At 40.5% G+C, this 21993-nt stretch overlaps 2 protein-coding genes across 4 annotated transcripts; both read left to right on the forward strand.

Annotated features, from left to right (window-relative positions):
• The first annotated feature begins 9 nt into the window (after positions 1 to 9).
• hnrnpk (heterogeneous nuclear ribonucleoprotein K) lies at positions 10 to 13097 on the forward strand. 2 transcript variants are annotated; one of them, XM_080042837.1, is made up of 17 exons: positions 10 to 86; positions 1354 to 1427; positions 1550 to 1713; positions 2164 to 2261; positions 2567 to 2623; positions 3505 to 3548; positions 5086 to 5158; positions 5738 to 5851; positions 6025 to 6153; positions 6428 to 6801; positions 7458 to 7505; positions 8958 to 8997; positions 9780 to 9798; positions 10188 to 10223; positions 10403 to 10470; positions 10830 to 11062; positions 12155 to 13097. In XM_080042837.1, the coding sequence occupies exons 3-16, from the start codon at positions 1656 to 1658 to the stop codon at positions 11028 to 11030; spliced, it is 1359 nt and encodes a 452-aa protein (XP_079898963.1). In that variant the 5' UTR covers positions 10 to 86; positions 1354 to 1427; positions 1550 to 1655; the 3' UTR covers positions 11031 to 11062; positions 12155 to 13097. The 2 variants fall into 2 exon arrangements, with proteins under 2 accessions (XP_079898963.1, XP_079898962.1); XM_080042836.1 differs by having other exon boundaries at positions 10830 to 10999.
• Positions 13098 to 15364: 2267 nt separating this feature from the next.
• Positions 15365 to 21572, forward strand: qng1 (Q-nucleotide N-glycosylase 1). 2 transcript variants are annotated; one of them, XM_080049327.1, is made up of 7 exons: positions 15365 to 15452; positions 16205 to 16405; positions 17125 to 17275; positions 19142 to 19254; positions 19756 to 19899; positions 20683 to 20878; positions 21001 to 21572. In XM_080049327.1, exons 2-7 carry the CDS (start codon positions 16220 to 16222, stop codon positions 21228 to 21230), a joined length of 1020 nt encoding a protein of 339 aa, XP_079905453.1. In that variant the 5' UTR covers positions 15365 to 15452; positions 16205 to 16219; the 3' UTR covers positions 21231 to 21572. The 2 variants fall into 2 exon arrangements, with proteins under 2 accessions (XP_079905453.1, XP_079905454.1); XM_080049328.1 differs by having other exon boundaries at positions 16210 to 16405.
• The last annotated feature ends 421 nt before the right edge of the window (positions 21573 to 21993 follow it).

Here is a 21993-nt window from a genome sequence, read left to right on the forward strand (position 1 = left end):
CACCACGCTTCAGATTGACTCGTACATATCCAGGTTAGGTAGAGAAGGAAGGGGGACGAGAGGACGAGCGAATTGTTGTACTACAGGTTTGTGTTTTGACGCTATTGTCCTGTTTTTTCTTGCCACATTGAGCTTAATGCGGTAAAAGCGACCATGTACTACACAATAAATACGTATTCAGCAGTCACGTTGCTAATAAGTAGTGTCCGGTGCCTATCTGCCTAATTAGCTGGCCTGGCTAGCTCCCCTTGTGCCACACCAAAATTATGGCAACATGGCGAAATGAGCTAGCTGCTAGCTCAAATGACTCGGGCTTCGTCTTTGCATTGACCGATTGTGAATGTTTTGTCAACCCACTACGCGTCAGAACATTGACGAAACGCAATGTCGTTCCTCGTGAGAACCGATTAACACTTTTAAAAAGAGAAAGTATCGATGTATTGTGAACATTTTCCGATTGAAAACCTAAACGACGAAGCTCGTAGCTAGGGCAGCCCCCTCCCTCCAGGCCAGTTAGCTTAGCATAGCCAACGGCCGATATGTGAACTGCAATGGAGCCAAGTTAACTCCCTTTCTGTTTGGTCTGCATTTTACTATGATCATGCTTAATTTATATCATTGATTGATCAGTTATTGATTGGAATATACAATTCGACCGCCGTGTTATTTTCTGGGAAAGATAGCAGTTAGCTTAAATCTCATCGTTTCGTTTTTTCGTTCATCTCTGATTGATACTCATGTATCTATAGGAGCGGCATGCGCTCTGCCTTCACCCCGCTTCTCTCTTTACCCCAACACACTCCTGAGCATGTTGCGATAATGTTGTGCCTTCTAACGCAGGGTTCCTACAGATCGTTAAATGCCTTGACTGGTATTAATGTCTTAAACAAATCTGTCTAATGTCATACAATGCTAAGACATTGATGAAATGATTTATCCATCGCTTTCTGATGTTGCATATTATTCTCATGAGTAGCATACGATGTACCAATGACTCTCGCATGAACACCACGCAGATCTGCACGGTACGATCCAATATGAGCACGTTGCAACAATAAAGTGACACATTATAAATGGCTTTAATCTTTCTTTTGTGTGAACTGAAATAAAATGACTTGCCAAATAAGGAAAAATATCAACATTTGAAGCAGTAATGTTAATGATCTTCAATGCTCAGATGGATGGATGTTCTAACATGCGCCAAATTCGAACTGTAATGTTCATATCAGTCACTCACAACAATGGGAGGAAAATCTATGTGAACACAACTGGGTCGCGTTTCAAACTTTGCTTTCTCTGAGCCTTCTTCGCATTGCATTTCCATATTGTAACTAGCCTCTCCCTCCCCTACAGGTCGCAGCAGCTGTTTGGTCCTTGCTGACTTAGTTCCGCCTATCATCACACCCGTGTCCCTCTAATAAATACTGGTGAGTGTCGTTTTTCTGCCAGTTTCTCTCTCCTTGTCATCCCTGGTTCTTAAATAGCTGGATCGCCAGCATGCAGCATCAATTGTCTAATCCCTTTTTTCCCTCTCTCACAATGCTGACAGCCAACCACCGCTCACAGGGGCCAGTTTTCTGCTTCTCTCTCCCTGCTGCCGCTGTCAGCTCTCCGGACCGAGGTGCGAACCACAACTCTTCCACTGGCAGAGGACAATGGACACAGAAATTGAACAACAAGAAGAGTCTTCATTCAGCAACACAGAGTCTAACGGTACAAAACCTTATCTATTTACATAGTAGTTATGTTTTTCTAAATGTATTTGTTTCTTGTCAGGTTTGACAAATATGTGTTCATCAAATATGTCTATTGTAATTAAAGGATAGCAATTGCAGTGGGTTTGTAGCATAATACTACTACAGCTCTGAATTTGGAAATCAGTGCAAGTGATTCGTGATCAATATCTTTCACTTGGTATTCCTCTTGAATAATCACTCGTTTCACTACTCCAAAAATAGTGTTCCATGTTTTTATTGAAAATTTAAACAAATTTTATCTCTTAGTCTGTACACGGTAATCTGTGTAGATTTAGTTCATAATATGAAAATTTAAGGCTTTTGATTCTGTTCTTCAGTCCTTTCTGTGGTCTCTGTCTTGTGTTTTATCATGTGGAAGGTTGTGTATGCAGGTTTGTTAGTGTGTGTTTTTATCTCCTTATGCCAGGTAAGCGCCCTGCTGAGGATGCGGATGAGCAGACATCATTCAAGCGCTCCAGAAACTCTGACGAGATGGTAGAGCTTCGCATCCTCCTGCAGAGCAAAGTAAATCAGCTCCCCCTTTCATTTCACGTTACATGTTGAACCGTTACATGATATTTGTGACTTTTATCTCTTCCTCTTGTGCGCGCCTTTAATAGAATACAGCAGGGATTTTTTATATTCATTTATATTTGCCCTGAGCACATTTCTGCCTATTTTTGAATAATTGATTTCCACCCTTTTAACGAAGGTGTTCATCTGCTCATATTTTTTTTTGTTGATTAATGATATTCTCTTGCACCTTATCTTTTAATTGCAGTACCACAATTCACATTTTCTTATTTATTATGTCTTCTCTGTATCCTCAGAATGCAGGAGCTGTAATTGGGAAGGCTGGAAAAAACATCAAAGCCCTGCGTACAGACGTGAGTACATCTATTCTATTGACCCTGAATTTTAATTGTCTAGAAGTTATAATTATAAATGTTTCTGTCCACTGGTGATCAGCCTCTCAACCACCCGGCCTCCCCTATAGGAAAGCAATGTTTTGTGTAAACAAGAGGTGTGGGTAGCTGATGCCTGCGTTGATATTAGCCTTCTGTTCATGCGATGTTCTGACCAACCCTTTGGTTTTATCGTTTATTTTTCTCTCTCGCTTAAAACACTATGTGACTCTCTCAGCTAAACTGGCCCCTGGAAAAAAAAGTCCAATTTCAAGTCAATTTGTTTCTCCCTATTGATTATTTATTGTTACACAGCTGTTAATATAAATCTATGAGCACTGTGCAGTGTTCATGAGGTCACCTGCGGTACAGGGTAACATGTTTTTTGTAAGTGTTAACGAAACCTGGCAAATTCTTAATTCATTCAATGTCATTGCCTCTTTCTCTAGCCCTCCACAACTTGTTCTACCCCTCTTTCTCACTGTCTCTGGTCTATTCCCCAACATTGAACTCATGTTCTTAATATGCCATTACCCATTTTCCAATGTCACATTTTCTCCTTTTCTCTCTTTGACAAACCAATCTCTGAGAGAAACAAATTAAAGTCACATTTGAACAGTGTAGAGCCTGTATATTAAAATGTATTCCTCTTCCCTCTCCCCTCTCCCTTGTTTATTATTTTACTGTTGACTTTTTGCCCACTTCCTCCTCTGTTGCCCATGTTCTGGATGGCCCCTCCTGCGCCCGCCCACCTGACACCCTGGTTGGCCCTGTCCATAATCGTGCCCTGTCCCTAAATGGGCGCCTTACTTGATTGACATCTGTGCTCGAATGGCCCTGGCCCCTGCCCATGCCACGCCCAGTACAATGCCAGTGTGTCAGTCCCAGACAGCAGTGGGCCTGAGCGGTATGTCCCTAAGCTCCTCCCTCTCACTGCCTGACTACAGGTCAAACAAACAAAAAAAGATGAATAATAAATAGCCATCCTGCCTCTGTCCAGTCACTGTATTTTAATCTACCTGTTCTCACAGTATTTTAGCCTGAGTCAAAATGCCTAAATGCGTTCATGTCCAAAACTGCCTGTTAAAGCCATGTCAACATCCTTTATATGCCATTTTTAAAGTCAAGTCAACATTGAAACATAGGCTGGTGTTGTCAGGGTTTTTCAACAATCTGCCTCTGTCTTTTGAAATCTTTGCTATAATCTGTGCAATGTGTCCGTGTTTTTTTTCTTCTCCTCCTTTTTCATTAATTATTTTATCTATCCTCTTTATCTTTCGCGTTTTCACTTCCCCCCAAGCCCCCCTCCTCCCTCAGAGTGGATATACTGGTGTTCTTTTTTTTTTCATAAGCTCACCTGCTTCTCGCACCATCCCATTATTTCCCTGTGATGCCCTCATTATACTGATAGAATCAGGTTGTCTGTCCATTCTTAAAGGCAAGCTAGGACTCAAGTGTTTTGTGTGTGTGTGTGTGTGTGTGTGTGTGTGTGTGTGTGTGTGTGTGTGTTTGTTTGTTTGTTTCCTGTCTTCTGCTTCATCTGAACTTGGTTATTGATTGCTGGAGCTATTGGAAGTACAAATAATTTCTCTCTCCCACTCATCTCTGCATCCCCCTAATTAGCATCATCTCCAGCGGTGGCAAACTCCCATTTTCCGTTGTATAATCTTCTCAGTTACTCCTCCTCAGCTTTCTACCATGCTATGTCCATGTTCAAACTTTGCCTAAGTTCACTTGATCAGTACATTTCTTGTATGCATTTTATTATGCCACTAGGTGGGTGCAGACAACAAGATTATATTCATAATTTATTTAAAGACAAAGCTGTCCAAGTCGCTTTACAACTGATAAAAAATAAGAGGATTTATGTTTTTTCTCTGTCTTACCTAATCCATCATAGTTGTTGTGTTGGGCACCTTAATAGGGGTCTTTGTAGTCAAAATCTTTGTGGTGTGCATCCACCAAACTAAACTATAGGACTTTAGAGTTGTCTCTGGCACCATTAGTGCCTTATCCTGCCAGATCCTCCTCAGGCTTCACCCTCCCTGTCTTGCCCCTTCAGTGGTCACCAAATGCAGTCACTTTTCTTTGGGTCCCATTTTTCTTTTGTCTCTTTTTTCTTCCTTTCTCTGGACAAAATATTTTTCTTTCCATTGCATTGTTTGGGTACTAGCTTTTTTCCCCAGTTACAGTGTTGAATTATCGATGACATACCATGACAAGTTTAGTAAAACACTGGACCTCAGCAGTTCAGTTAGCTGTTAGTCTCAGGAATGAGTTGGTTAAATGGGGTGTGACTTTATTTATGGCAAAAAAAGGGATGTCATGATTTTTTCTAATCTGAATTGTTGTTCCCTCCCTCCTGGGATGCCTTGCTGGCTCTCCCAACCCTACCCTCTCTGCGTGCCTGTGCTCTGCCTTATCATTGGTGTGTAAATATGAAGCATCCTGAGCATCAGTGCAGACATCGAGACAATTGGAGAAATCATGCTGAAGATTATCCCAACACTTGAAGAGGTGAGGACTTGTTTAACTTATTTTCTTTCTCGTTACATCAAGTTCAACCAATCTGTGTCTACTAGACTATTTATTTTGGAGTGAAAAAAAAACAAGTTAATGTGCTTTAGTTTTATAGCTATTTATTTACGGTAATTTAACCTCTATTTTGAGACTTTGTATGACACTGTTGCTGTGTGCCTGAATCTTCAATTCAATTGTTGGAAAAATGTAAGACATTTTAGTTTAATTAAAATTAAACTAAAACTGTTCATACCTTTTCTGCCACAATACAAATGTATGCTACCTGTTATCTGAGGTATGGGGCGATATAATTACATTCACCTTCATACCCTCCACACTAACTTGACATTATTCGCATTTTCGGAAGAGGATTTTGCCAGAAATAGAAGAGAAATTATTCTCTGGAGGTTTGAGATTTTGAATGAATTATTTAGACTGTATCATGGCAACATTTTATCTTGATAACCTAATATCATCAATCACAAATGTTCCTCGAGGGGCTTTGCAATCTGTTCAGCATATGACACACACTATCCTTAGACCATCGAGTGTTAAACTTCCAAATGTCTCATTCAGTACCAGCAGTACAATGGAATGGATTTTGACTGTGAGCTGCGTCTGCTGATCCATCAGAGCCTGGCTGGCTCCATCATCGGTGTGAAGGGAGCAAAGATCAAGGAGCTCAGAGAGGTACATGTGTTTCTGTCATCAGTTTTTCAGTTCTAACAAGAATACTCTCCCTGAAATGACTGGATAAAGCCCAGCTGGAGGTACCCAGGAACTAGAATCAGCTGCTTTATCTTGAATTAGTTTACTGTCCTTCTGTTCCCCTTATGTGTGCCTGTGTCTTAATGCGTCTCCAGAACACAAAGACCAGCATCAAGCTGTTCCAGGAGTGTTGTCCTCAGTCGACGGACCGGGTGGTGCTGGTCGGAGGTAAAACTGAGAGAGTGGTGGAGTGTATCAAGACTATGCTGGAGCTTATTGCTGATGTAAGTATCTTTGACAGATGGGGAGAGGCCTTTGTGGTGGCTAGTCATCTTTTACACTTTAAAATAATTAAATCGTATTGAATATTTTTTTCTGATAGAAGATGCCTAGATGGTTTCAAATTGAATATTTAATGTCAGTTGTTGGAGAAACCTCAAAACATTTGTCCTTTCAGCAAGACTTTGACATTTGGAATATTGTATGGCATTATTGAAAGTTAGACATTTTAAAAGTCCTACAGCAGTTTTGTATATCTTCCTGTATCATCTTTTTCAGGCTCCCATTAAGGGTCGTGCACAGCCCTACGACCCCAACTTTTATGATGAAACATATGAGTACGGTGGTTTCACTGTGATGTTTGAAGAGAGGGGAGGCGGCCGCAGGCTTATGGGAGGAGGAGGAGGAGGAGGAGGGTTCCCAATGCGTGGGGGCGGGGGCGGCGGCGGGGGCAGGTCCAGTGGTGGTGGAGACCGTGGCTTTGACAGAATGCCTTCTAGCAGAGGGGCACGAGGACCTATGCCTCCAGCCCGCCGCGAGTATGAAGAGATGAGCCCACGCCGAGGGCCGCCCCCACCACACCCCACTAGGGTCGCCAGAGGGAGTGGCCGTGGTGGACGCAACATGTCCATGGGACACCCACACAGAGGAGGGTAAGCTATGAACATAAATGATGTACTGTTGGCTGCTCTTTACTCTATCACTCTCCTGCTAATTTTACTCATGCCCAAACATGGCTCCTGTCACAAGGCTGTTGTGTAAGGTTTTTCATGTATGTCATTATTTCTAAACATAAGTCAGATTACAATTAGTTAAATTACAATGGGAATGTTGTCAATGCCTCATACAGATACAATCTTGTACAAACCTTTTTGTTGGGCTGAACACTGTAGTGCAAAATGACTGCATGGACCAACTCATCATTTTGAAGTTGAGTCCTTTAACTCCTGTTAACCTCTTGAGTTTTGAGTGTTTGATATTTTAGGCACACTCTGTGCAGTTCCTCTTGTAGAGGAGCCTTTCTTGTGTTTTCCTTCCTGCATCTGCATATAAAGCTTAATCCCACTTCAGTTGTTGTTTTTTTCATTCAGGGACATTCTGATGAGATTTGCTAAACGTCTTTGCTTAACATTGTCTGATTCATAAGATAAACTGAATCCAGTTTTCTACCTGTAATCCAGTGCCACGCTATACACCCCTCTGGAAACATTTGTATTCATGGTTATCATTCCATTAATTGTATGTGCTCATCAATGTGTGTCTGGGTGTGTTTGTGTGTGTCTTTTTCCCATCTCCATGTTGCCCACAGAGATGATCGTTACTATGACTCGTACCGTGGCTCAGATGACAGGTCAAAGTAAGTTTCTGTCCCCAAACTCTTGCCTAAACCTCCTTACTTATCTTAACAGGGATACTTTGACACTCTGAAATTATCTTATTTAATATAACTTGCACTTCCCGCAATCTAGGTAGGTGCTATGTAACGTTAATTCACTGAAACAGAGATACCTCATTAATATCATTGGGTGGTTAGGCTTCCTGTAGAGTAGCTTTTCACTCTTTGGTCTTCATGAGGAATAAGTCCTTTGCTAGTGCTGACATGTATTCAGCAACATTTCCTTTGGATTAAAATGTGACATGATTGGCCATTATTGATTTAAAATGAAGTCTTAAGTGTTGAGGTATTCCTACAAGTCCCATATTTCCTTGCCTTACAACATTTTTATTTACAATTTTTGAATGACTGGTTTTCCATGTCTTCTCGTGGCTTGGAAGAAAATAAATAACACTCTGTCAACATTTGCCCTCGTCATACCCTTAACTCAGTCTCACTACTAACTTCTGCCTTACAAAAAGATTGCCTGTAGTGCCCCTGCCTGCATAAGTCCCTGACCCCGATCACCATTCAACTGTTCTCATCCCACTTATTTGGAGTGCCTTGTAGCGAACTGCAGTAACATTGTATTTTTCCTTTAATAACCCAGGATAAAGCCCAGGTTGAGAGAATGCATTGTGGTGGTGTGTATGAGGGTCATGTGTTGAGGTGAAGCTGTCATTTGTCACTTCAGTCCCCTGCAAAAACGGCATGCTTTCTCAAGCTGAATTGTAACTGAAGAAGTATTTTTTCTCACATGGACAATTTCATATGAATGCATGCAGCCCTTTTTGAGAAGAAGAATATTACACATGCAGAAGGCCTTGGCCTTGGTTTAGTGTCATCTGTCCGCAAAATAATTTTAATGGGAATCAAACTGATATAAATGTTGTCAGAGAATTCTTGTAAGACACTTGATAAATAGTGATATTTCTTAGTGTCTTCCTCCTTAATGACACCAATATAAAGAGAAACTGTCAAGCAAAGGAGACAAGTAAAATGAAGTTATGTTGAGGAATGATAGTAACATCCAGCATGTATGTTCTACAGGACAGAAAGAATATGATATTAAATCCGAACACATTTTCTCAGCTAATTATTTAATTTGAGCTCCATTTTTTTGGGGGGGAGCAGCAGCTCTCTGCTCTAATCATCATCACCACCACCTGTCACTTCTCTCACTACAACACTGTCAGAGCTGTTCCTGTTACTGTGTGGGAAGATGGCTGAGAAGAAACGTGTTTATACTGTAATCTTGCTCAGCGTGTGTGCAGTTTGACCTAGACCAGAAATTTCCTTTGGAATGTTGACAAGCTTTTTTTGTGAGCATTTTCTATTTCTTTCCACCTCCACCCACATCTCCCACTCACTCTCTCTCTGTCTGTCTATTCCCCCCCCCATCTTCCTTCCTCTATGGCACTCTCTCATCATCAGTGACAGAAGAGGCAGACCGGATCGCTACAGTGATAACATGGTTAGTGACCCTTTGCTAACTGCATTCTGCACTCATTGTAGCATCTCATTGGGCGCCAGCGTCCCCAGGACAGCTTACTGTTGCTCCTAGCACTAGACAATATGCCATTGTGTTGTAATTATATTAGTGGTTTATTGACAATACAACTATAGCCGGTCACTCATGTGAACATCCAAGGGCACAAATTCATCTAAACGCTACTAGTTTTGGATGCATGGCCTTCTCCCCAAATGACCATAATCACCACAGCCGGAGACACCCCATAATAATCAGCTATAATTGCCCTGTTACTGTGTACTTTTCACGGCCAGCCTGTTTTTCCTGCAAAGAGAGGGATGATGTTGGGGGTGGGGAGGGTGGGTTGTGGCCATGCTTGGTTGCTAGGCAATAATAATGCTTTGTTGACGGACTGGAAGGTCTCTCTCGCTCTCTGCCTCGCTCTCTCCCTCTCTGAGAGCTGGCAGGATACTGCCTGCCGTTGCTCAGCAACAGCTTTTTGAATTGCCTGTTGCCCTGGTGACAGCAGCAGCTGAATAGCAGGTGAAAATGGGGGCTGATGGAGATGCAAGGAGAGAAGGGAAGGGGGGATGGTGGGAGGAGGAGTCTGGCTTATGGATGAAAACTGGGTGGCTTTTAGTTGAGTCTACTCCATGGATGTGGCTGCTACATCATCCATACATTTGTGCTTACAATCCTCTGTACCTTTTGCATGGGATCTGTAAAAGATTAAGGGAATCGGCTGTACTGTATGTAACCCGTTTGTGTTCGTTTGTTTTTCACAGAGCGGTGGAGGAGGATATGGTAAGTACTAAGCCTCTTTTTTTTTTGTGGCATTATATGAATATGGTTCAAGGGATATTTCTTAATGTGCAGGAGCGTGCAGGCCTCTGTGTTCTTTTCCTTCTAGTGTCAAGCATTTTATCTGAATATTATGTTCATAGACAAAATAGCAATCTGTACAGTGACAACATGGCAGCTCACATTAAAGTGTCTTGCTTCTTAGTTTGCAGAGGGCTTTTTATTGAGACTATAATGGAATAACATTTTACTTAAGTTATTTCAGTTTATTACAAACTAAAGATGGCAGGCAGAGCTAATGAAATTTGTTTATAAAAATCACAGAAATCCTTAGTCTTAATGTTAATCACTGAGTCTGTTTTGTGTCTTGCTCTTTTTTTTCTCCTGCTCAGACAACAGTTCCTCCTGGGATACAGGATACCAGTCAGGTCAGTCTCTACACATGTTTCATCTATCAGATTAGGAAAATTTGCTGAGCCATGTGTAATGCTGTTGGCAGACAAGTATTGATTTTTAGTGCTCTACTTTCTTTGCTTCTGTTTCTACACTCCTCTTTCCCTGCTTGTCTGCTTTGGTATTCACCTCTCCCCTTCCCAATTGCCATCAGGTGGACGTGGCTCCTACAATGACATGGGTGGCCCTGTCATCACCACACAAGTGACCATCCCTAAAGATGTGAGTAAATGACAGCAACATACCCTACAAACTGGCTTAGCAAAATAATATCAGTTTTCAAGTCAAAAAGAAGGTTCAGTAAGACCCTACATTGTCCTTTGTGATCACATTACCTGCACTCTGTCATTAGTTTTATTTTGTCATGTTTACTTTTCATATTTGTTTATGTGACTGGTACAGTATTCTATATTTAGTATTACAAAAGTAGTATTATATTTGAAACCATATTTCCTTCCTCTCCTCTGGGATTTTTTATATTTCTCAGCACGTGTTTCCATTACCTAAACATTTTTCTCCATATGCTTGTTATTTCTCTCCTCCCCGCCCCTCTCATTCTCTTGTTGTTACCCCGCCGACAGCTGGCTGGATCTATCATTGGTAAGGGAGGCCAGCGTATCAAACAGATCCGCCACGAGTCTGGAGCCTCCATCAAGATCGATGAGCCTCTGGAAGGTTCTGAAGATCGAATCATCACCATTGTTGGCACCCAGGATCAGATCCAGAACGCCCAATACCTTCTACAGAACAGGCAAGTTCTGACAGAGCCTACGCCCTATTAGATCCATGAATCAGCAGCAGCCTAGTTGAACAAGTGAGCTCACATCTATTGATTTGCTACATAAAAAGATTGTTGATGCAATATAACTTAAAGTGCAGTCTTGTGAACTCATGCAAACAAAATCATGTAATAAAAAAAACTACAAATAGACAATACTGAGAATACTAAAAGTATACTTTCATAACATCTTTTCAACCGACTGAACCACACATCTATAGTTACTTTTGTTAAGATTATAAATTCATAAACGTCTTTCTGGAATTGCATCCTAACATGAGTTAACCCACTCTTGGTTGGGTTATGCATTTCTGTTGCCTGCTGTCTCTTCTTCACTAACCCCCTTCCTTTCTTTCCCATGCAACCTGCAACTAGTTCAAACCTTCCTCTTGCATGAAATGGCTGTGAAGGCGTAGACAAACTGACTATTTATACATATATCTTTTAAAGGGTCAATGTGATTGACATGTTTATTTGCCAATCACATTTGTCCATTGAATATTATTTGTAGAAAAAGAAGAATAAAAAACAATGTCTATTTGCCATCTAAGCCGTTTCACTGTGAAGCAGGGAGTGGATTGATTCTTCCCCTGGCTGCTGCTGTGTGGAAGACTAGTGATTTTGTTGTTTTTAGTTAGATCAACCGACAACAAATCACAGTCTGCCAAATAGCACAGGCTTCTCTTCTTCTGTCTCCCTTGGCAACCAGTAGGCACGTATAATACACACTACTTCCTTGTTGATGCTATCCGAGCACGAATGCTAATACAGCTGTCATGAGTAGTGTAGTGTGTTGCCATGGTATCTAATCCTGCCTCCCTCTTCCTTCCTCTCCTCCCCCTTCAGTGTGCTGCACCTGCTTGGACACAAGGACTAACCACACCCCTCTTTTTTTCCTCTTCCTCACTCTCCTTCGTCACGTCTATGACTTCCTCCTCTCTTCCTCTACGCCTGTCTTTCTTACCCGCTGTCTTGTCTCTCTCTCCCCCGCTCTGCCTGCACATCCTTTCCCTCCCGAGACTTGATCCTACCACAATGATAAAGCTACATATTAACACTGTCATCGACTTGTGAATTGCATTTTTCTTACGGCGTATTTTATTTATTTTCCCACTCTTTTTATTTCAGTGTGAAGCAGTACTCTGGTCATTTGCTGTAGACCCAGGAGACTCAGATTGAAGCAGACTCAGATTGCCCCCACCCCTACACCCTCACCCCACCCCACCCCCTCTACCTTTCTTCCTCTTTCCAACATATCCCCTTCAGACTATTGCTCTGGATTGTGGGTGTCTTTTTTGAATTTTATTTTTGTATTTTTTAATGAAATAAATGTCCAACATTCCTGTGCATAAAAGAAGAATTTAGATGTTCTGCATTTTAAAAGTGTAGTCCATTAGATTATCAGATACACACGCTTTTTTTCTTTTCTTTTTCTAACACTCACATCTATCAAAATATTCTTCAGTCTCCTGACAGACAGAAATAAACATAACCTTTATTTTCTTGGTGGTTTTGTTTTTTATGGCTTGTATGTGTATGTTTGTGTCTCTGGTTTGAACCTTTCCTGTGTGTGTGTGTGTGTGTGCGCGCGCGCATGTCGGCGTGTGTGGGTTGGTGTGCTTACTATTGTCTATATCTGTCCCTTTACACACAGTTGTACCACATTAACAGAATGTAAGCAACATTTCATTTCATATAGAACCATTTACTTTTTGTTTTTAGAGAGAAGTGGGAAATTTTACCATTCAGACTGAATTTTGGGATGTTTTATGTTGGGATTCTTGTACACACCCGAAACAGGACAGTCTTATTCGAAAGAATATCAATATCGGAATACAATGGTAGTTGTGTGATGAAATAAATCTTGAAGAATTTGAGTAATTCCTAACTATTGGAAACAAGTAGCTAGAGATTTGTTTTGACATTTTATTGGAGATTTGACCATTTGACAAATGATATTGGATTTATCTGTTTTGTCCATGTACTTTCCTGTACTCAACACTTGTTTGCTCTCCATGCTGTAGACTTCACATTGTCAAATTGTAAAACGAATAAAGATTGTGCCACTTTTTACTGAAGCAATTTGCATTTTTATTGACCTTTTTTCTTTTTCTTTCGTTGAAATCATCGCAGCTTGATTAGGTTCACTGGTGGCATTTGGGCTAAAAGTGATTGATTTGGTGACTTTCCAGCTGCCATTTCATGCACGTTATATTTAAAGATACAACTATCAAGACATTTTCTCAAGTTAGTTCTGTTGAAAATGTTGTAAGACAATGTACAAAAGTCCATCAAAACAGCTGAAGCTGACACCTGCTAAAGCCAAATTTACAATGAAAGGAAAACACAACTTCACATGTGTTTTGCTCTAAGGACTCAAATCGATTATACGTGTTAAATATTCATTTGTCTTCATTCCTGGGTACCATATGGATATGGTACATATAAGGGCATTGGTTATAAACCCAATATTGTGCTTGTGGTGAATTTCCAGTGTCAAGAAGAATTATACTAATATGACTGACTTGGAAAAAACTATGTGGCTACCTTTTGAACAGTCCTATTACCCAGGGGGCAAAGTGATTTTATGGACATGGAGCGTTGTAAAAGGTTGTTCACCAAAAATGACATCTACGACCTTCCACGATCACAACCTGGGTGGAAAACCTTGTCAACAAGCTGCTGGAAAGCTACAGCGGGCCGACAGCATATCTGAACCACTGTTTAAGTGAATGGGGATGGGCTAATGGGGAATTTTTTGAACTTATAGATATCATTATGAAACTTTACTGACATTAAAACAAAAACTTTTTGTATTACAGTATTTTCCAAAATGTTTAAATAGATATGAAAAATCATCAATATCTTACTGATGATGCATATTTGCATATCTGCAAAGCCCCAAAATCTAGATGTTGGAAGAAAACAAAGTCCATTTGTTTTAAAATTTTGAAAACAAAACAAGTGTCCAACTGCCTGAAGCCTTTCATAATCACAGTTCAAATTTGATCAATAACCCATAGAAAATAAATTTTTTACACAGTTACATTTCATGTGCCATGGACCAAAAGTGTCCTTTTGGAGTCTCCAGCTGGTATTTTAGGAAACGGCTAGACATTCACTTGGAAAAAACTGTAAAGAATTCATTTTCTATGGGTTATTGATAACATTTGAACTGTGATTAGAAAAAGCTTCAGGCAGTTGGACACTTGTTTTGTTTTCAAAATTTAAAAACAAATTGACTCTGCTTTTGTCCAACATCTAGATTTTGGGACTTTGCAGATATGCAAATGTACGCATCATTAGTAAGATATTGAGGATTGTTCATATTTATTCAAACTTTTGGGAAAATACTGTAATACGAAAAGTTGTTGTTTTAATGTCAGTAATCAATTTGCAAAGTTTCATAATGATATCTATAAGTTTAAAAAATTCCCTATTAGCCCACCCCCATTCGCGTGGTTCTGATTTGCTCTATGTCGGCCCCCTGTAGCTTTCCAGCAGCTTGTTGACCAGGTTGTCCACCCAGGTTGGGATCCTGGAAGGTCCTGGATATCATAAAAACAACCTTTTACAACGCTCCATGTCTGTTTTTTTTTAAAAAAAGGGGTTTTGCCCCCTAGGTAATATTGATTTCCTGAATTGTTTTTAATTGTTCACGGGGGCTCTGCATCTTTCCTTCCATTCCTAAATCATAAACCTGTCTCTGGAAGCTCGGCTTACTTTATGAATCACCTATGAAGAAGTAAGATTTAAGGATTGTAAATAAAAACCTTAACTAAATTTTAATTTAATTAAATTTTTCCTTTATTTATCGTCGAAAGATGAAATGAGGGGTGACCCTAATTTACAATGATGTCGAGTAAAATTACAATGCACACAAACACAATGCAAATATACAACAAGCTGACAGACACAAACTATTAATACATTCCAGTCAAATGTGTGAAGCAGAACATTGCCTAATGTGTGTTTTAAAGCCGTTTTAAGAATATTTTGATAAATATCTGTGAATCGCAGTTATTCCGGCCAGTGTAATAACGTCATAGCCAACTGGATGTGTCTGATTACCACGCCTCTATAGTCCATTTCCTTGCTTCGACCGCACAAGATACCCATACAAACGAAACATGCCATTTTAATATCAGATTAATAATTAATTGCATACTCATAACCATGGTCGGGTCCGACGTCTTTTCTTACGTTCGTAACCCTGTTCATAACATGGACATATAATGTTTTCCGGTCTCCTCTCCTTGCTTATTATGATTGGTGTATGAACCAGTGACGCGTACACAAGGGAGACAGTGATTGGCCAACAACTTGAAATCAGGTAGTGGAAAACAGAGCTAAATGTAACCGTAAAATCTGAACTTTATGCATGACTTTATGACCTGAACGCAACCCGCGCTTGCAACATTCGTCGGTGAGTTTAGTTGAAAAAAACAAACACTTTCTTGTAGGCTATACACGAACACACCAATTAATTGTTGCCGAACGGAAAGTTTGTATGGGAAACCGGGCATTGTAGCCTGAAAGCTATCTATGTAGTGTTCCGAGTTTGTGGATACAAAAGTTGATATGTAACGTGAGTTCACTAGGTTCTACCGTCAGGTAAAATAACGTAGTGACGTCATATGTGGGCTACTCGGGGACACATCCATAGAAAGGTTGGATGAAAACCAGATGGATGGAACACCCGAGGCATATGAGGGTTATATAGTTTAGTTTTTGGTTTTGATAATGCAGCAGGTTGGATATGCTTTTGGTTTCAATGGTGCTACACTTATGAGAGTGAGGTTTAACCCTAAAATCACTAGTTGTAGCCTGCCTATTGATGTTATTGTAGCCTACTCTGTAAACTTATTCAAGGTTTTATATCGTAAAAAAAATGTCCTTTGCTTAATTTCTTCTCTCAAATCTTGATTGTGTTAGCCTATCTATTAAAGCGAAGATATACGTATTAAAAATGGCACTTTCTTGGGGATGAATGTAGGATATTGGTGTTTCCGTTTTAAAAGAGCACTGACAAAACTTCAAAACGTGCCTCTTCCCACCCAGGCACTCTCCTGTAGCCTAGAAGCTGCTCCAGAAATCCGGATTATGTTGAAACTTGCAAACGCGAAACTATGCGTGGATGTATTTATATGTACAAATGCCATTTCTCCTTACACACAGTGCAGTTCCCCCATCATGGAGGCACCTCTGTATCCCCGTGAGTCTGGGCAATTTATAGCGGAGCGGAGTCAGGACGTGACTGTGAAGCAGGAAGGAGTGCAGAAGGTAGCAGAGATGCTCTACAACCTCAGACACAGCGAAGATCTGACTGTCGGTGGCTGGAAGAAGGGAAATCCATTGGCACCAGCGCCCACCTCGCCCCAGGGGAGTCAGTTCACAGTAAAATAGATGTAACATAGGCTATACATTCATGTACTGAATCATTCAATCTTGTATTCTGGCAACAGCAATACTGCCTTAATTAGGTGGCGGGGGAATGATTCTCTGGACCAACTCATGAAGAGGGTCATTATATATTCCAATTAAATTTACAAATGAATTGCAAGAGGGCCCAGATTTAATATCCTGCCAAATTAGCACATTAAAATGCTCAGCCTCTTACATGTATTAATTAGTGGCAAAGAACAAACAATTTAATATATTGTATAGAATATTATAATAATGCACTCCGAGAGGAGTGCATTACTTTTATCTTTTACATTTTGCTTATACTACCTGTGTGTACTGTTATTACTGAAGGCAAATGTTGAATTCAGGTTGTTTATTCAATGGACTATTTTTAGTCTATTTTTCAATATTCAATATCTTGACTAATCAAGCCTAACTAATGAAGATATTTCCCACAATATAGGCACTGAATACTTCTGCCACAGTTGCATTTCATTTCTGTAAAATAATGGCATTGCGGCATGGAAGTGAATCATCTAAAAAAATAAATGTAGGCTCCAAAGTGAGGATTATACTCACTGTGTTTCCAGTGCAGAAAATGCCTACTTTCTCACTACACCATTTTAGAAAATACACTCGGGTTTACAGACTTATTTTTCATCCCTCTTGATTGTTTGTGTTTTTCACCATTTCAGGCTTTGAACTGGGTGTTTGTTGCAGACACCTTGAATTTCTCCTTTTGGCCGGAGAAAGAAAGTGAACAGTGTGAGGTGACCTTTAAAGGGACCAAGTACACTGGCTACATGACCCTGTGTGCCGCCATCGCCAGGGCCATGGAAGAAGGTGAGCATGCCGGTTTAGCGAGGTGTTACACCACCAGGATTTAAATTGGGTTAAAAATAAAAATAATTGTGTTGTTATAATTGTTTGGGTGACATTTTTGCAGGATTCATCAAATGTACACAGAAAATAAACCAGGTTGTACTTTTTTTTTAAACAATCTGGGTGATGTAAAGAAAAGTTAAAGCCACTACGAGTAAGTCGGCACGTTGGCGACACCTTTGAACAAAAGCGGTAGTATTATTACGACGCCAGCTGTCGTGAAGCTGTTTTCTAGCTCGTGCAGGGCGTTCAGATTCAAATAATCAGGAAGCAATATGGTGCGTGTCCGTGTGTTGAAAGCAAAGTGTGAGGGCACCGGACTCTTTTCGGCTCCGTGAGTCTATGGGTGACACAGCATCAACTAATGCCAGTAAGTGCTAAACACACCTGATTGCAATGAGTTGATGCATTGTCACCTCTCACGGAGCTGAACGAGTCCGTGTCCCAACACAAAGCGAATGAACAAGAGATGGCAGTTAGTTAGAATGGATCACGATGAGGTAATGTGTTTATGTTGTAAATAATGACTATTTCAGATGAATAATGGTCATCTGATGATGCTGGTGAGGCAAAGTAAACTTTGTTTTAGTAGGCTACCGCTCATTCATTTAGGAGTAAACACTGCAGTCTACGTTCGCTGCGTGAAATTGTGTATACGTTGCTTGGCAACGCCCTCCCGCCCGACTATCACTCTCCCTTTTCGCTTTTCTTCATTGCATTTTCTTTTTTTTCTTTTATGGTTCAGCCCCGTTATCAGTCATTATGACGACAAACAACTGTCTCAAACAAGGCTCCCGCTCCCCTTCCCTCACCTGGAGGGATAGGCTTCTCAAATCGCGTAACTGCGCCACACTGAAATCTGTGACCAATACGGATATGTAACCATAGAGCATGCACGCGTGAACCGAAAATCGGACTGGGTGTACGACCAGATCAAATGCAGTAATAAAAACTATATAAAAACGTCTTTCTTTGCACTGATGGTCTCGTTTGCTGTTAAAGGTAATTTATGATTATGAGAGGAAACATGAGGCTGTTTAAAAGATATTTAAAAGTTACTCGTTGCCGCTTTAATGCCATGTATTACCTGACATATTTGACTTCTCTATTTTTGTTCCTCCTTTTCTGTGTGCCTTTGTTGTGCACTGCTATTACCAATTATTGTGTATGTGCCCTTTACTTGAACTTGGACTGCTGGGAAATTGGTTGTGGCTCTGTGTGCGCCTGTGAATCACTCATACTTAGCGTGAATGTCTCCGGAAATGAATCAATTATGTCTCATGGAATAGTGCTCTCAATGTGTGGTCGCTGTGGCCTTTATAATTACAATAGTTTCTCTCAGAAAAGCACAGGTAACTAGCTTTGAGAGGGTTGACAGCGAGAACAAATTACTTCTTTGGAGCTGGTTGTGAGATTTGGCTGCTGTGGAGTTACATTTTCCGTTACAATATAACGGCATGACTATCACATTCATATCTTAGTAGCCCGGAGTGTGCTCTTTCTCTTAACTAATTCCTGTCTAAAGATAAATCTTTCAAGCTACTTCTCTTCTCCGCACTCTACAGGCAGTGGTGGAATATAACTCACTTAATTCAAGTAGTTATTTTTTATCTTTTGATACATTATTCTTCTACTACATTTCAGAGGGAAATTACCTTTTTTCTCCACTGCATTTATCCAACAGCTTTAGGTGCCAGTTGTTTAGCTGATTATAATTGTTACATAAACAAATATTATGCACTTATATGATACAATGAAGTACTAGAATGGTATTTCTACTTTGACCTAAGTAAAGGCTCTGACTACTTCCTCCACCACTGTCCACAGGTATTCCCATTACTGATCCAAAATATTTCTCTAAGATGAGTTTGGAGGACCTGGGACACGTCCTTCGATCAGACAATGAAACAGCCATGCCCATGCTCCAAGAGCGCCACCAGGTTCTAACATTATTATGTGAATGTCACATATCCACAGTGCTAGGGATGTAACAATCATCAAAATTAATAAGTTGCTTCAATAATTTTTCCTTGTTGCCATGATTGAGAAATGTGTGCCTTTTTGTTTTTACTGTCTGTTTAAAACAGTCTTTGACAAACAGATAAGGAGAGAAAGACAGGATGTATCATCTCATCTCTCTAATCAACCGACTCTGGAAATACGAAGCACATGTACTTGTGTACAAGAACATGTGCTTTGTTTAACAGTATACTATGTGTCTGTCTGTGTGTGTGTGTGTGTGTGTGTGTGTGTGTGTGTGTGTGTGTGTACACACTTTTTTTGTCTTCATGTGAGTTGGACTACGATTTTAGACTGTTGCCCAATGTTACATTATTAGCTGAACTGAATTCTCTTTATTAGTAGTGGAAATTAAAAGTAGGCAGCTCTTAACCTCCTAGTCATCAATAACAATTAAATTTGAACAGAATCATTCCACCTAGGTGTTGACTGAAGGTGGCCGCGTGCTGCTTGAAAACGGCGGAAGCTTCCTGAGTTTTATCAGCCAAGCTGGGAACGACGCCCGGAAAATGGTGGAGCTGGTTGTGGAGAAGATCCCTTCCTACAGGGATGAAACTACATATGAGGTTAGAGGTAGAGAGTGCTGAGACCAACACAGTGGACTATTTCAGGTTTGGACATTAGTGGATAAAAGTTCAAGATATTTCTTACAATTCATTTAAGGAATGTTAGGTTTTCAAGACTTGCCAAGCTTAAGGTTGAACAATTTCAAAATGTTTGTCAAAGACCAGGACGCCTTTATTTTGTCACCTATGTCACAGACAAGACATTTAACACATATGTATACATTTATTACATTTCAAATGCTGAAGTGAAAATACTTTCCTGTTGGATACATGTCCATTTACAAAAATCAAAAGGTAACTTTCGCAACATTTGAAGGAAAATATCTTTGAGGTTTTTATCATTTTAATTTGACAGATTCAAAACCCTTGCTTGCTTAAGTTTTTTTTCTGCACAGAGTTCTCCAATCAATGCTTTGTACAATTGTGCGGACACTTTGAATACAAAGTCCTCTAAAAATATATAGAATCTAGTTAACATCTTGAAAGTATATAGTAAGCTTGTGTGATCTCAGATGAATATGCATTCTGAGAGCTTGAGATAAATTGTGATGTGAGAGTTCCATCTCCTGGCCAAAGACAGTGTGGCAAGGTTTCTAATGCTCTCTTCATATTATAAAGACAGTGAAGGAGTAAATTATACTCTTTGCACATGCATTGTTGCCATCATATTATCTTTGTGTGAGAACATTTGTCTGTTAATAAGTAGCAACGGCTTAAGAACAAATAAACAGTTGGTGGAACGGCAGATACTGTATGTGAGCAGAGCTGCCCCCTCTGTTTCAGGGGAAGAGAATAGCGTTCTACAAGCGAGCCCAGATCCTGGTGGCAGATTTCTGGGGCGTCATGGAGGCCAGGGGAGAGGGAGACATCATTAGCATGGACTGGCTCACCATGTTCGCAGACTACAGGGTCCCTCAGGCTCTTGTCTACCTCGGAGTGCTACACTACACTGACGCACTAATGCAGGCTCTGAAGAAAGGTGAGACATCTGCTTCTCTGGTCACTTAGACATGTGGCTATTTAAATGGTATGCTATTCATTTAATTGTGAGTTATAACCACAGTGTGTGAGTGTTTTTTATTTGTCTCCCCCCCATGTCAGGCGAGCTGCTGAGTTCGGGGGACAGGAGGGAGGTGGAGATCCGAGGTTGTTCCATTTGGTCCGTGGAGCTGATCAAAGAGCGCCTTTGCCAGCTGGTGCGGGAGAGAGACGGACAGGCCTGCAGCGTCACCTCTGCAATCATCGACTTCTACCTGTGGCCTTACGCCAAGCTGCACCACAAAGAGATGGCCCACATTCCCATACACCACACACGCTGTATTTACTACTGACGAGCTGGCTGGCTGGCATTACGTACAGTAAGCTGCACTTCTCACTGTGCAGCCTTGGCACCGGTGCCTTACCCTGGGATGAAGCCATTCATGTCTCTGTGCCAGATTTATGTACAAATAGGCTTCTCACCAGCTGAAATGGAAACAGGTGTCAGGCTTAAATGTAGCGTGTTGGTCTATGTGGGTAGTAGAGCTGTTGGCTCTTTCACAGTTAATTAAACAGTTTATTGAACGTGTGGAGCAAACCTCTCGCTGTAATAAAGAGCAAGTGATCATATATTCTATGGGGAAACTGCAGACAGTGTGTGCAGATTGGTAGCCTATATCTGCATTGTTTTGAACTGACCATCAAACTGAAAATAAAATATGTTGATTAAATATGATGTTTTACCATTTGTAAAGGAATGTTGCAATAGATATATTTTTGGTGATCATATTCCACATCATCCACTGCTTAGCATATATAATTATAGCAGGATGTGTGTGGGGAAGCTCCTGAAGGTAGATTTATAATGCAATATATCACATTTAAATTAAATAAATACAGGTTTTCTGAGTTAATTTAGGTAGGAGAGAAAACAGTGTTTGTGCCACCCAAAAGGAGCTGGAACATTTAGCTTCTTTATGATAAATGATAGAGAGTATGGTAGGCCTATATTAGAACATATTGTAGCGTTTACGGCCCGACACCGCGGGGGCTAGCTAGCGGAATGACGAGGACACAGAGTAGCTGACGTTTAACCGGAGAACCGGGCTTTATTGT

Source organism: Ammodytes marinus (genome assembly GCF_949987685.1).
Source record: "Ammodytes marinus genome assembly, chromosome: 2".
NCBI lineage: Eukaryota > Metazoa > Chordata > Actinopteri > Uranoscopiformes > Ammodytidae > Ammodytes > Ammodytes marinus.

What these genes read in the sequence shown, in the direction of transcription:
- hnrnpk (XM_080042837.1), top strand. Translation starts at nt 1,656, where the DNA reads ATGGACACAGAAATTGAACAACAAGAAGAGTCTTCATTCAGCAACACA. An exon ending in CAGCAACACAGAGTCTAACG is followed by an intron (nt 1,714 to 2,163) that starts GTACAAAACCTT and finishes TCCTTATGCCAG; the next exon opens with GTAAGCGCCCTGCTGAGGAT. An exon ending in TTATCCCAACACTTGAAGAG is followed by an intron (nt 5,159 to 5,737) that starts GTGAGGACTTGT and finishes TGTCTCATTCAG; the next exon opens with TACCAGCAGTACAATGGAAT.
- qng1 (XM_080049327.1), top strand. Translation starts at nt 16,220, where the DNA reads ATGGAGGCACCTCTGTATCCCCGTGAGTCTGGGCAATTTATAGCGGAG. An exon ending in CGCCAGGGCCATGGAAGAAG is followed by an intron (nt 17,276 to 19,141) that starts GTGAGCATGCCG and finishes CACTGTCCACAG; the next exon opens with GTATTCCCATTACTGATCCA. An exon ending in TGCTCCAAGAGCGCCACCAG is followed by an intron (nt 19,255 to 19,755) that starts GTTCTAACATTA and finishes CATTCCACCTAG; the next exon opens with GTGTTGACTGAAGGTGGCCG.